Raw genomic sequence first — 13,164 nt, 5'->3', positions numbered from 1 at the left:
CACATGGTAAATGAAAAACACGTGTGATTTTGCGTCTGACCAGACTCTGTATCAATTACCGTCATCAAAGTATGGTCCTAAAAGAAAACAAACCATAATTCAAGTCTGTTAGCTAAGGGGGACGGTTAAAATTGTTTGTAAGCGACTTGCCTTTATTTCATGGTGATAGATATTCTAGCGCAAACATTACACTAGCCAGAGCTTCGTGTGAAAGCCGTGTCCAACAGGCACCATTTTGATTGAGTGATCACGTGAACAGATGGATCACGTGATCGCTAAATTTAGCCAAATCTCGCGAGAAAAACACTGAATTGTAAACAAAAATGGCGTCGGCAAAAATACCGGAGGGAATTACAAAATACTGGAATTTTGGCTCTCCTGCCGGGAGGAAATAAATGACTTGAAAATAAGGGAGATTTTGTCTCACGCCGGGAGGTATGGCATGTATGAGTAAACAGTAATGATCGTTTACAGAACTGCATTTTTGTTTGTTTTTTCAAAGGCGTCTGAAGACTTAGAGAATATGGAGAGCTTAGCTCAAATGGCTGCTTCTCAAAATGAAATCAGCGCTACAGATGGGGAGACGTACATTGAGAAATACATAAAAGGAATATCGAGTGTGGAAAGCATCCTTACACTAGACAGACTACGACAGGTATGAAATCAGAATTGTGAGGAGAATCGATATTGTGCGAAAAATCGGTTCACAACACGACGACCTGCACCACTGATAAACTAGTATCATTTCCAACTGCTTTTCTGCCAACAAACATTTCAGTCTTATATTCGATATGAATCTAAAATGTCTAACCATTAAAATCTTACCATACAAATCTACAATGTCTTAACATTCAAATCTACAATGTCTTAATGACCATTCAAATCTACAATGTCTAACAGTACAAATCTACAATGTCTTACCATACAAATCTACAATGTCTTAACATACAAATCTACAATGTCTTACCATACAAATCTACAATGTCTTACCATACAAATCTACAATGTCTTACCATACAAATCTACAATGTCTTAATTACCACACAAATCTACAATGTCTTACCATACAAATCTACAATGTCTTAACATACAAATCTACAATGTCTTAATTACCATACAAATCTACAATGTCTTAATTACCACACAAATCTACAATGTCTTATTTACCACACAAATCTACAATGTCTAACAGTACAAATCTACAATGTCTTAATTACCACACAAATCTACAATGTCTTACCATACAAATCTACAATGTCTTACCATACAAATCTACAATGTCTTACCATACAAATCTACAATGTCTTACCATACAAATCTACAATGTCTAACAGTACAAATCTACAATGTCTTAACATACAAATCTACAATGTCTAACAGTACAAATCTACAATGTCTTAACATACAAATCTACAATGTCTTACCACACAAATCTACAATGTCTAACAGTACAAATCTACAATGTCTTACCATACAAATCTACAATGTCTTAATTACCATACAAATCTACAATGTCTAACAGTACAAATCTACAATGTCTTAACATACAAATTTACAATGACTTAATTACCACACAAATCTACAATGTCTAACAGTACAAATTTACAATGTCTTAATATACAAATCTACAATGACTTAATTACCATACAAATCTACAATGTCTTAATTACCATACAAATCTACAATGTCTTAATTACCACACAAATCTACAATGTCTAACAGTACAAATCTACAATGTCTTACCATACAAATCTACAATGTCTAACAGTACAAATCTACAATGTCTTAATTACCACACAAATCTACAATGTTTTACCATACAAATCTACAATGTCTAACAGTACAAATCTACAATGTCTTAATTACCATACAAATCTACAATGTTTTACCATACAAATCTACAATGTCTTACCACACAAATCTACAATGTCTAACAGTACAAATCTACAATGTCTTAACATAAAAATCTACAATGACTTAATTACCACACAAATTTACAATGTCTTAATTACCACACAAATCTACAATGTCTAACAGTACAAATCTACAATGTCTTAACATACAAATCTACAATGTCTTAATTACCATACAAATCTACAATGTCTTAATTACCACACAAATCTACAGTGTCTAACAGTACAAATCTACAATGTCTTACCATACAAATCTACAATGTCTAACAGTACAAATCTACAATGTCTTAATTACCACACAAATCTACAATGTCTTACCATACAAATCTACAATGTCTTAACATACAAATCTACAATGTCTTAACATACAAATCTACAATGTCTTAATTACCACACAAATCTACAATGTCTTAATTACCACACAAATCTACAATGTCTTAATGACCACACAAATCTACAATATCTTACCATACAAATCTACAATGTCTTACCATACAAATCTACAATGTTTTACCACACCTACAACTATTTACCCTACAAATCTTCAATGTATCCTTTATTCAAAATATAACTGAAGACTTTTAGAATTGTCCCATTAATATACATGTATATTACCAGTATATATCCACTTGTCAGCTAACCTGCTCCATCTGTCATGTCAGTCTAGGGATGCCACCCATTGAGTTGTCCATTCTTAATCATCACCTTTTGTCGAAAGATTATTTACTTTATGATCTGCATCTTTTTTATAAGAACATGACATGAAATATATTTTGTTTATAGAATGTTGCCGTGAAGGAACTGACCGCATCAACAGGGCTTGGGCTTCGTAAGACGACCAGTGTGCCCAATATACATGCTGTAAGTAAACTTCATCTCATGGAGTAAAATCTGGGACATATATTATTTCTGTCATAAAATATGTATTAGAGTTAAGGTTATATGCTACCTTACATAATATACCTGTGATTTGTGTTAGAGTTAAGGTTATATGCTACCTTACACATTATGCCTGTGGTTTGTGTTAGAGTTAAGGTTATATGCTACCTTACACATTTTACCTGTGATTTGTGTTAGAGTTAAGGTTATATGTTACCTTTTCACATTTTACCTGTGATTTGTGTTAGGGTTAATGTTATACGCTAATACTTACACGTTATACCTGTGAGCTAATTAAAGGGTATATATTGCATTATGTAAGTACAGATTTTTTTTTATATAAAAATGTGCTAAATTTTATCTTTTTGTTTCAGGGCGCTCTCTCACCTATGAAATTAGAAGGACAGGTAAAAATCTTAGCAGTGGAGGAATAGATGCCATATTCATCCACCTAGTGCTGATCTTTCTGTCCTATTGTAATCATTTAATTGTTCCCATCACAGATACAATAGATGTGTGAAGCATCACACAGCAGTAAAATGGTATCATCAGAAGAAATATTTCACGTCTGTAATATAACTTCCAACCCCACTCCTTAAATTAATGGGGCCGCGGTGGCCGAGCGGTTAGGGTGTCAGTCTGTATTGTAATATAACAACCCTTCCAACCCCACTCCTTTGATTAATGGGGCCGCAGTGGCCGAGCGGTTAGGGTGTTGACACTTTAACACTAGCCCTCTACCTCTGGGTTGCGAGTTCGAAACCTACGTGGGGCAGATGCCAGGTACTACTGACTGTAGGGGTACGCCGGCTTTCATCCACCTCCAAAACCTGGCACGTCCTTAAATGACCCTGGCTGTTAATAGGACGTTAAACAAAAACAAACCAAACCAACCAAACCTTTGATAAATACATGCTATTCACCATCACATGATATTATATAAGTTAATCAATCAGGAGGCCCTGAGCCAGAGAAATTAATAATACAGAAAAAATATATCAAAAGAAAATCTCTAATTAAGCTGAGGCGTTTTGAAATTATCAAAAAAGGGCCATGATAGTTCAGTTGGTAAGAGCACTGGCCGCGTATCCTCAGGTGAAGATCTAAGGTGCGTGGTTCGAAACTCCCTACCTGTGGCATCGAAACTCCCTACCTGTGGCATCGAAACTCCCTACCTGTGGCAGTCTGTGTTTCTCAGGAAGCTGTCGGCTGTTATGGTTGTATTCTTGGGCAAGACTCTTTACCGTAATTTCTCTTTATGGTATCCGATATGCCTCTCGCATATTGCTGAGTGAGGTAGTCACCAACTACTACAATGAGGCACCACCTCAAAATGACCCTGGCTGATCACAAGGTGTTAAACCCAACAGACATAAAAAATTATCAACCTCATGGAAATATCTTGCTATTTAGACGAATCCTCCAGATAGTTGATAAAACCATATACTGTCATGTAAAAGTTAAAAGTTTACAGATAATTTGTGATGATGATTTGCCAATATATCTATGTTTTGGTTGTTCATGCAGCTACGAGCCGACAGTATACAAGACCTGTCGCTGGACTCTTTATCGTCAGGACAACTCGGCTCGCACCCCGGTGAGTTTTCTCGTAAGCGATCTCTATCACTGGTCGGGATGGACTTAGCAACCATTGCCAAGGAACTTACTAACCAATGTTTTGTTGTTCTAGGTGGGTAAAACACTCGAGATCAATTTTTAATTTGCTCAATATTGTATCACAATTTTTTGTTTACTTATTTTTTCATTTTAATAAGAATTAAAACAAAAAAAAACCAAAGAAACTTTGGAATATCTGTAATGCTTCAGTTTCAATTAAAGGACAGAGAATCTTAAAATTTAATCTAATGAAAGGAAATCATTTCATTCAAAGAAAACCTAGGCTTGCAAAGGTGTATGAAACTTGACAAAAAAAGAAGTCTATGTTCTACTGTATGTTTCATCTTCAAAAAATGGGGATGGAAAGCCATTCTGTTCAAAGAAAGTATTAGATTGCAATCATTTATAAAAGAAACTTTCATTTGACTGCCAGAGCTGTATAGTTGAAGAATTTTGGTCTGAATTTCTTCCAAAACCTTTTAAACTTTTTAAGCAAGCGTTTGGTTTGAAGGAGTGTGTTTTGGCCAGATAATGCATTGTTATGGTACAGCTTGGTGATTTGTGAAACCTTGCTTTATTTTCTCAGATTTATTTGCTTTTTATATTATTTTCTATTCTACTGCATAAATATTCTATGCTATCTTCCCTCCTAGAATTAAGTAGACCCTTCTATCAATTGATTTGGAAGTGTCTATTATACATTAAAGGAGTGTTTCTGCAGTAATCCTTGGCAATGGTTTATGTTGTGGTTGCTTTGTGTGTGGTGATGTTTATGAAATAAATTATCAAAAGTGATGAAAATGCTTAAGTCCTTTGTTTATTTAGATTTCATAACTATACTCTATAATTGTTATATTTCTTATATATTATATTTTGACTTGAGAATTTTTTTAGATAATTTGGAAACTAAAAAGAGTGATTTACACCTGAAATTTGCTGCGCAGGTGTTAACAGTATGATAAACAAAGGGAACAATAATTCTATTTTTAACATTTACAGAATTATTGAAATTCAAACCATAGTTTTTAAATATGTAGAAAAAGTAAACAAGAAAAATAACAAAAAACAAACAGGTGGTCGAATTATAGATCGGGTGATAATAAGGTCTGTTTCTGACAAGTATATAGAACTATACAGATAACTTGTCAGCCTCCGTACCCAGGTGTATTTTAAACATTAAATGTCTGCTTTTTCTGTGCTGGGCATCAGGTGAGAATTTTATTCTTCTCTTTTTCATTCTATAATATGACATGAAAATGAGTTTATTTTGTTGTTTTTAATTTCGTGCTCCTCCTTTTGTTCTGATCGCGACACTGTAATGACGTGTGACTTGGCGTGTGTTGTTGTGCTTAGTGATGCGTTTTACTTCTGCCATGTCATCACCCTCAACCTGGTAACCATAGCAACCAGTAGGAATTCATCTTCTGGTCAGAATTGAAATCCAACTCCAGAACCTCTGTAATCAAATCTTTTACATGAAATCAACTGGTTCTCTATATCAGAATATGTTGATAACTACTATCACTGTGAAAATCTGTTTCTTACAACGACGACATATCAATATCATAACCTATGTACACCACTTTGTGTGAACCTCAACATCAGTAGAGCATTCATACAAGCTAGGTCTTCAAAATGTCTTCCTATAATGAAAGTTGCCTTCACCTATGAGTTCCCTTTCCTGTAGTAATGACCTTCACCTTGTAGCTCCCTTTACCTGTAATAATGACCTTCACCTGGGATAGTAATGACCTTCACCTTGGAGTTCCCTTTACCTGTAGTAATGACCTTCACCTTGGAGTTCCCTTTACCTGTAGTAATGACCTTCACCTGGGAGTTCCCTTTACCTGTAGTAGTGACCTTCACCCGGGAGTTCCCTTTACCTGTAGTAGTGACCTTCACCTGGGAGTTCCCTTTACCTGTAGTAGTGACCTTCACCAGGGAGTTCCCTTTACCTGTAGTAGTGACCTTCACCCGGGAGTTCCCTTTACCTGTAGTAATGACCTTCACCTGGGAGTTCCCTTTCCTGTAGTAATGACCTTCACCTTGTAGTTCCCTTTACCTGTAATAATGACCTTCACCTGGGATAGTAATCACCTTCACCTTGGAGTTCCCTTTACCTGTAGTAATGACCTTCACTTCGGAGTTACCTTTACCTGTAGTAATGACCTTCACCTCGGAGTTCCTTTTACCCGTAGTAATGACCTTCACCTTGGAGTTCCCTTTCCTGTAGTAGTGACCTTCACCTTGGAGTTCCCTTTCCTGTAGTAATGACCTTCACCTGGGAGTTCCCTTTACCTGTAGTAGTGACCTTCACCTTGGAGTTCCCTTTACCTGTAGTAGTGACCTTCACCTTGGAGTTCCCTTTCCTGTAGTAGTGACCTTTACCTGGGAGTTCCCTTTCCTGTAGTAGTGACCTTCACCTTGGAGTTCCCTTTACCTGTAGTAGTGACCTACGCCCATGAGTTCCCTTTACCTGTAGTAGTGACCTTTACCTGGGAGTTACCTGTACCTGTAGTAGTGACCTTCACCTGGGAGTTCCCTTTATCTGTAGTAGTGACCTTCACCTGGGAGTTCCCTTTACCTGTAGTAGTGACCTACGCCCATGAGTTCCCTTTACCTGTAGTAGTGACCTTTACCTGGGAGTTACCTGTACCTGTAGTAGTGACCTTCACCTGGGAGTTCCCTTTATCTGTAGTAGTGACCTTCACCTGGGAGTTCCCTTTACCTGTAGTAGTGACCTTCACCTGGGAGTTCCCTTTACCTATAGTAGTGACCTTCACCCATGAGTTCCCTTAACCTGTAGTAGTGACCTTCACCTTGGAGTTCCCTTTACCTATAGTAGTGACCTTCACCCATGAGTTCCCTTTACCTGTAGTAGTGACCTTCACCCATGAGTTCCCTTTACCTGTAGTAGTGACCTTTACCTGGGAGTTACCTGTACCTGTAGTAGTGACCTTCACCTTGGAGTTCCCTTTACCTGTAGTAGTGACCTTCACCCGGGAGTTCCCTTTACCTGTAGTAGTGACCTTCACCTGGGAGTTCCCTTTACCTGTAGTAGTGACCTTCACCTTGGAGTTCCCTTTACCTGTAGTAGTGACCTTCACCTGGGAGTTCCCTTTACCTGTAGTAGTGACCTTCACCTGGGAGTTCCCTTTACCTGTAGTAGTGACCTTCACCTTGAGTTCCCTTTACCTGTAGTAGTGACCTTCACCTTGGAGTTCCCTTTCCTGTAGTAGTGACCTTCACCTTGGAGTTCCCTTTACCTGTAGTAATGACCTTCACCTTGGAGTTCCCTTTACCTGTAGTAATGACCTTCACCCATGAGTTCCCTTTACCTGTAGTAGTGACCTTCACCTTGGAGTTCCCTTTACCTGTAGTAGTGACCTTCACCTTGGAGTTCCCTTTCCTGTAGTAGTGACCTTCACCTGGGAGTTCCCTTTATCTGTAGTAGTGACCTTCACCTGGGAGTTCCCTTTACCTGTAGTAGTGACCTTCACCTGGGAGTTCCCTTTACCTGTAGTAGTGACCTTCACCTGGGAGTTCCCTTTACCTGTAGTAGTGACCTTCACCTTGGAGTTCCCTTTACCTGTAGTAGTGACCTTCACCAGGGAGTTCCCTTTCCCGTAGTAGTGACCTTCACCTTGGAGTTCCCTTTACCTGTAGTAGTGACCTTCACCTTGTAGTTCCCTTTACCTGTAATAATGACCTTCACCTGGGATAGTAGTGACCTTCACCTTGGAGTTCCCTTTACCTGTAATAGTGACCTTCACCTTGGAGTTCCCTTTATCTGTAGTAATGACCTTCACCTTGGAGTAATGACCTTCACCTTGGAGTTCCCTTTCCTGTAGTAATGACCTTCACCCATGAGTTCTCTTTTCTATAAACTGATTGGTTGGTAGGTTTACCAGGTTGAGTGTGTGATGGTTGGTAGAAACAAGCTTAGGATGTATATGATAGGCTGATATTGTCTTCACAAAACTCTGCAGTATCCTTACGCACACAACTCGCCTCGTCCTAGTCGGAACTTCATGTTGCTTGTTAGATATGTTATTGATGATAATGGAAGTTCTTTTCATAAACTCAACTCTGTTTTTTTTTAAAAATCCATTTTTTCTAAAATTATCTTTTCCATAAGGAATATTTATTTCCATGCACAGAAACTTAACATTATTGACAGCAGTTCTCATATTTGTTGAAATATTTATTAATTTGAACGGGAGAAATTTTATAATTTCCATCAACATTAATTACTTGAGTTGGTTTATGAAGACATAATAACAGATCTGTTTTCTAATGTCAAGATGGTTGTATAAATACAACAATGGCCTCAACTTTATCATCTTCATATGCTGACAGGGAAATCATGTATGTCATCATCATAATCATCGTCATCATGTACTGACAGGGAAATCCTGTATGTCATCATTGTTATCATTGTCATCATAATCATTGTCATCATATACTGACAGGGAAATCCTGTATGTCATCATCATATACTGACAGGGAAATCCTGTATGTCATCATCGTCATCATCATGTACTGACAGGGAAATCTTGTATGTCATCATCTTTATCATTGTCATCATATACTGACAGGGAAATCTTGTATGTCATCATCATATACTGACAGGGAAATCCTGTATGTCATCATCGTAATCATCGTCATCATAATCATCGTCATCATATACTGACAGGGAAATCCTGTATGTCATCATCGTTATCATTGTCATCATAATCATTGTCATCATATACTGACAGGGAAATCCTGAATGTCATCATCGTTTTCATTGTCATCATAATCATTGTCATCATATACTGACAGGGAAATCCTGTATGTCATCATCATATACTGACAGGGAAATCCTGTATGTCATCATCGTAATCATCGTCATCATGTACTGACAGGGAAATCCTGTATGTCATCATCATATACTGACAGGGAAATCCTGTATGTCATCATCGTAATCATCGTCATCATGTACTGACAGGGAAATCTTGTATGTCATCATCTTTATCATTGTCATCATATACTGACAGGGAAATCTTGTATGTCATCATCATATACTGACAGGGAAATCCTGTATGTCATCATCGTAATCATCGTCATCATAATCATCGTCATCATATACTGACAGGGAAATCCTGTATGTCATCATCGTTATCATTGTCATCATAATCATTGTCATCATATACTGACAGGGAAATCTTGTATGTCATCATCATATACTGACAGGGAAATCCTGTATGTCATCATCGTAATCATCGTCATCATAATCATCTTCATCATATACTGACAGGGAAATCCTGTATGTCATCATCATAATCATCTTCATCATAATCATCTTCATCATATACTGACAGGGAAATCCTTATGTCATCATCGTTATCATTGTCATCATATACTGACAGGGAAATCATGTATGTCGTCATCATAATCGTGAGATAGGTTTAGATGAAAAACTGTATGTATTTGAAGCTAGGTTTTTAGCAATAATTTTAAAAGTATTTTCCACTATTGTTATTATTACAGTTGAAAATGGAAATTACTTTAATGATTCAGTAACATTATTTCTGTAAAATCTAGATATAAAATACTTTATGAACTTGTTAGTTAAGATGTAATTGCTGATAATTTGTGTATTTTCAGCCCGTCCAAACTTTTTGAACTTGAGAACAAATTCATATGGTAGCGTTACTAAGAGTAGGTCTTCTTCTTTGTGGCTATTATGAATGTGGTAGAGTCTGTTATGAATGTGGTAGACTTGGTAGTTACCTTGGATATAACCGTCACGTGAATTAGTGTATTGTCTGTGTATGTTGTTGTCGTGGACACGCCACGGTACTGACCAGTCATCGTGGACACCCCACAGTACTGACCGGTCATCGTGGACACCCCACAGTACTGACCGGTCAACGTGGACACCCCACAGTACTGACCAGTCATCGTGGACTCGCCATTTACTGACCGGTCATTGTGGACACCCCACAGTACTGACCGGTCATGGTGGACACGCCACGGTATTGACCAGTGTTATCAGAACTGACTGACCAGGAGAGACAAAATGGTATCATAGCTCCTTTGATTCTCAATGAAAAACAAATCGGACCAAAATCTTACTTTTAGTATTTGAACAAGCTTTTCATCCATTTGAAGAAGAAAAAATATATTTTACATCAATATTGTGAAGTTAAATGAGCTGTGATATCAAGCAGACTTAAGGTGACTAACTGTTCTAGAACTCACACTGTGTCATTCAGGAAAAATTTGTCAAAGAATACCTTTTTCATAGATAAAAAAAATATGACTTCATTAAAAATAATATAATAATAATATTTAATTCAATTTTTAATTTTCCAACTGAATAGCTGTTTTGATTAAAAATCTCATGAAAATAACGTCCTGTTTCTGTCAAAGCTCATATATTCCTAAGTGCCTGTCACGCCTAGCAGATATGGCTCACTGGAGCTCTACCGAAACAACATTGACAATGTTCGGGAATCAGAATATCGGCAACAACAAAAGCGAGTGTCTGTATAAATTTTTGAATATGCTCAAAACTTTCTGCCAATGGCGTGATGCACTACTGTACCATACTGGATGTGATACACCTTAAAACTGCAGGTGTGTGCGTGACGAGATACACTACAACATAGGTACAGCTAGCATGCTGCTAACGTTGTACATTTTACATAAAAATAGGTAAGACAATGCTAGAACAATATTACAACATCAATTTTACTATGAACGTTTAGAAAGTCTGTATTTGTAAAAAAAAATCTCATATATGATGACTCAGGGTAAAGAAGGATTGTACAGTAAACATATAATTTAACTAGACTTACATAATGATTTCAACTTCTGACTCGATCTGACAAAAATTTCCCGTCTGATAGCAGGTGATTCTGGAACTATTGGTTATATTAGGTCACATGGTACTTCTACACCCAGTTTCCATGGAAACCACTGTTTTTTTCAATAAGATGTGGATTATGACAATGACTGATATCAAATCATCTTCACTTATAGTTATGCAACATTTATATTGTTCTCAACTTTTAAACACATCAATACACGTTTTAATTACGAGTCATTTTCTATATATTTTGTGATTTTATTTCACCTGCCTAAAGGACAAATGAGTTTATGTTATAGTGCGGTGTCTGTTGTCCATCTGGCGTCAACTTTTCCTTTAAACAAATTCTTCACAATTACCAAGAGACCTATAAGGGTCATGATATTGGGCCTGTAGCATGCTGTGGCCAATGGCTGAAGTTTGTTCAAATGAATGACCTTGACCTACATCCAAGGCCACAGGGGTTTATATATACTAAATGTTTAAACAACTTCTTCTCGATAACCAAGAACCCCAGAGACCTGATATTGAATCTGTAGCATGCTGGGATGAAGGACTACAAAATTTATTTCAATGATTAAGCCTAGCCTACTCTTACTAGCTGGTCTGGTGCACAGGACCATGTAGATGAGCTTATGCCATATCATGGGGTCCATTTTCCATCTGTCGTCAGATGTCTCATCGGTCTGTCAACAATTTCTTCAAAAACTTGTCCTTAACTGCGTACTGATTTGAATTTGACCTAATTTGATAAGAAACACCCCTGGGTGGCTGGCAAATCGTGCAAATGGTTGGGCTGACAGACACCAACTAAAGTTGATCGCTAACATTGGCCCTGGATAAAACAAAAAATATTTAACAAATGAGTATTATACCCATACAAGGAGGTAGAAGGAAACAAGAGTCACATCAATGTGTCTTTCATTTTCTACTTCCAATTTCTTTTGAAATTCAAATGTCACACTGAACCTCCACAATATGGGCAGATGGCATTTTGATAATTACAGGGAATATATTACCACATGACAGGCCCCTCACTGACCTGGCAGTATTCTAGTCTGCTTTGAACTTTCTTTGGAACCAGAATGCTAAATTTAGTTAAAGGAAAAGTTGACAGATATCTGGTACTGAGAAGCAGATACCAAAATGGGAGAAGTATTTGTGATACATATAACTTAAAAGTGCTTTACCAACATTTACTGAAATATCCAGATGAGTGATACAGGCCCCACTGGCCTCTTGTTTATATACAAAATTTTTAATGTTAATTGCATGCATCACTGAAAACAGGAAGTTCTAAAACATGATTAAACTATGAAGTTATTGCAAGAGTCAAATGAAGATTGTTATGCCAATGAAATTTTGAAGTTAAATTGATATCAGTCAAGTTATCTGGTTTTCATGCTCTAAACCTTTTACATGAAACTGCATCTTGGATTTTGAAATAAAATGTTTTGAAACCTATATTAGAGCTTGTATGTCAATGCCTGATCATTCTAAGGATGTTCACATTAGTCTGTGACTTTTAACCCTTTCAACCCTAAGAAATGTTAGTTGACTCAGCCATTATTTCATCATTTGAAGTCCAATATGGTCAGAAGGGGTGAAAGGGTTATAGGATGTTCTCATTAGTCTGTGATTTTTAACCCTTTCGACCCTAAGAAATGTTAATGGACTCAGCCATTATTTCATCATTTGAAGTCCAATACGGTCAGTAGGGGTGAAAGGGTTATAGGATGTTCTCATTAGTCTGTGATTTTTTGAAGTTCAATGTTTATTGCACCTGTCTGGTATGTTTATGTTTGGCTCCACCTGATGTAGTTTCTCTGCCTGAATTAACCTATTATTTAATTTCATTGCAAAATTTGAATTAAGGGGAATTTATTTCCATAGCTTAGA

The 13,164-nt window shown here is 37.0% G+C and overlaps 1 protein-coding gene across 1 annotated transcript in view; it reads left to right on the top strand.

The window, feature by feature from the left end:
- Positions 1-13,164, top strand: part of LOC117317035 (kinesin-like protein KIF13B) — a 416,447-nt gene that overhangs the window by 389,327 nt on the left and 13,956 nt on the right. Inside the window, exons 31-34 of the mRNA XM_033871817.1 lie at positions 503-655; positions 2,697-2,774; positions 3,167-3,199; positions 4,320-4,389. Coding sequence (XP_033727708.1) covers positions 503-655; positions 2,697-2,774; positions 3,167-3,199; positions 4,320-4,389 — 334 coding nt within the window. The remainder of the gene's footprint in view (positions 1-502; positions 656-2,696; positions 2,775-3,166; positions 3,200-4,319; positions 4,390-13,164) is intronic.

The sequence above is a fragment of the Pecten maximus genome, chromosome 18, assembly GCF_902652985.1.
Source record: "Pecten maximus chromosome 18, xPecMax1.1, whole genome shotgun sequence".
Taxonomy (NCBI): Eukaryota; Metazoa; Mollusca; class Bivalvia; order Pectinida; family Pectinidae; genus Pecten; species Pecten maximus.
Note: the sequence above shows the minus strand (reverse complement) of the source record. Positions and strands in the feature narration are given on the sequence as shown.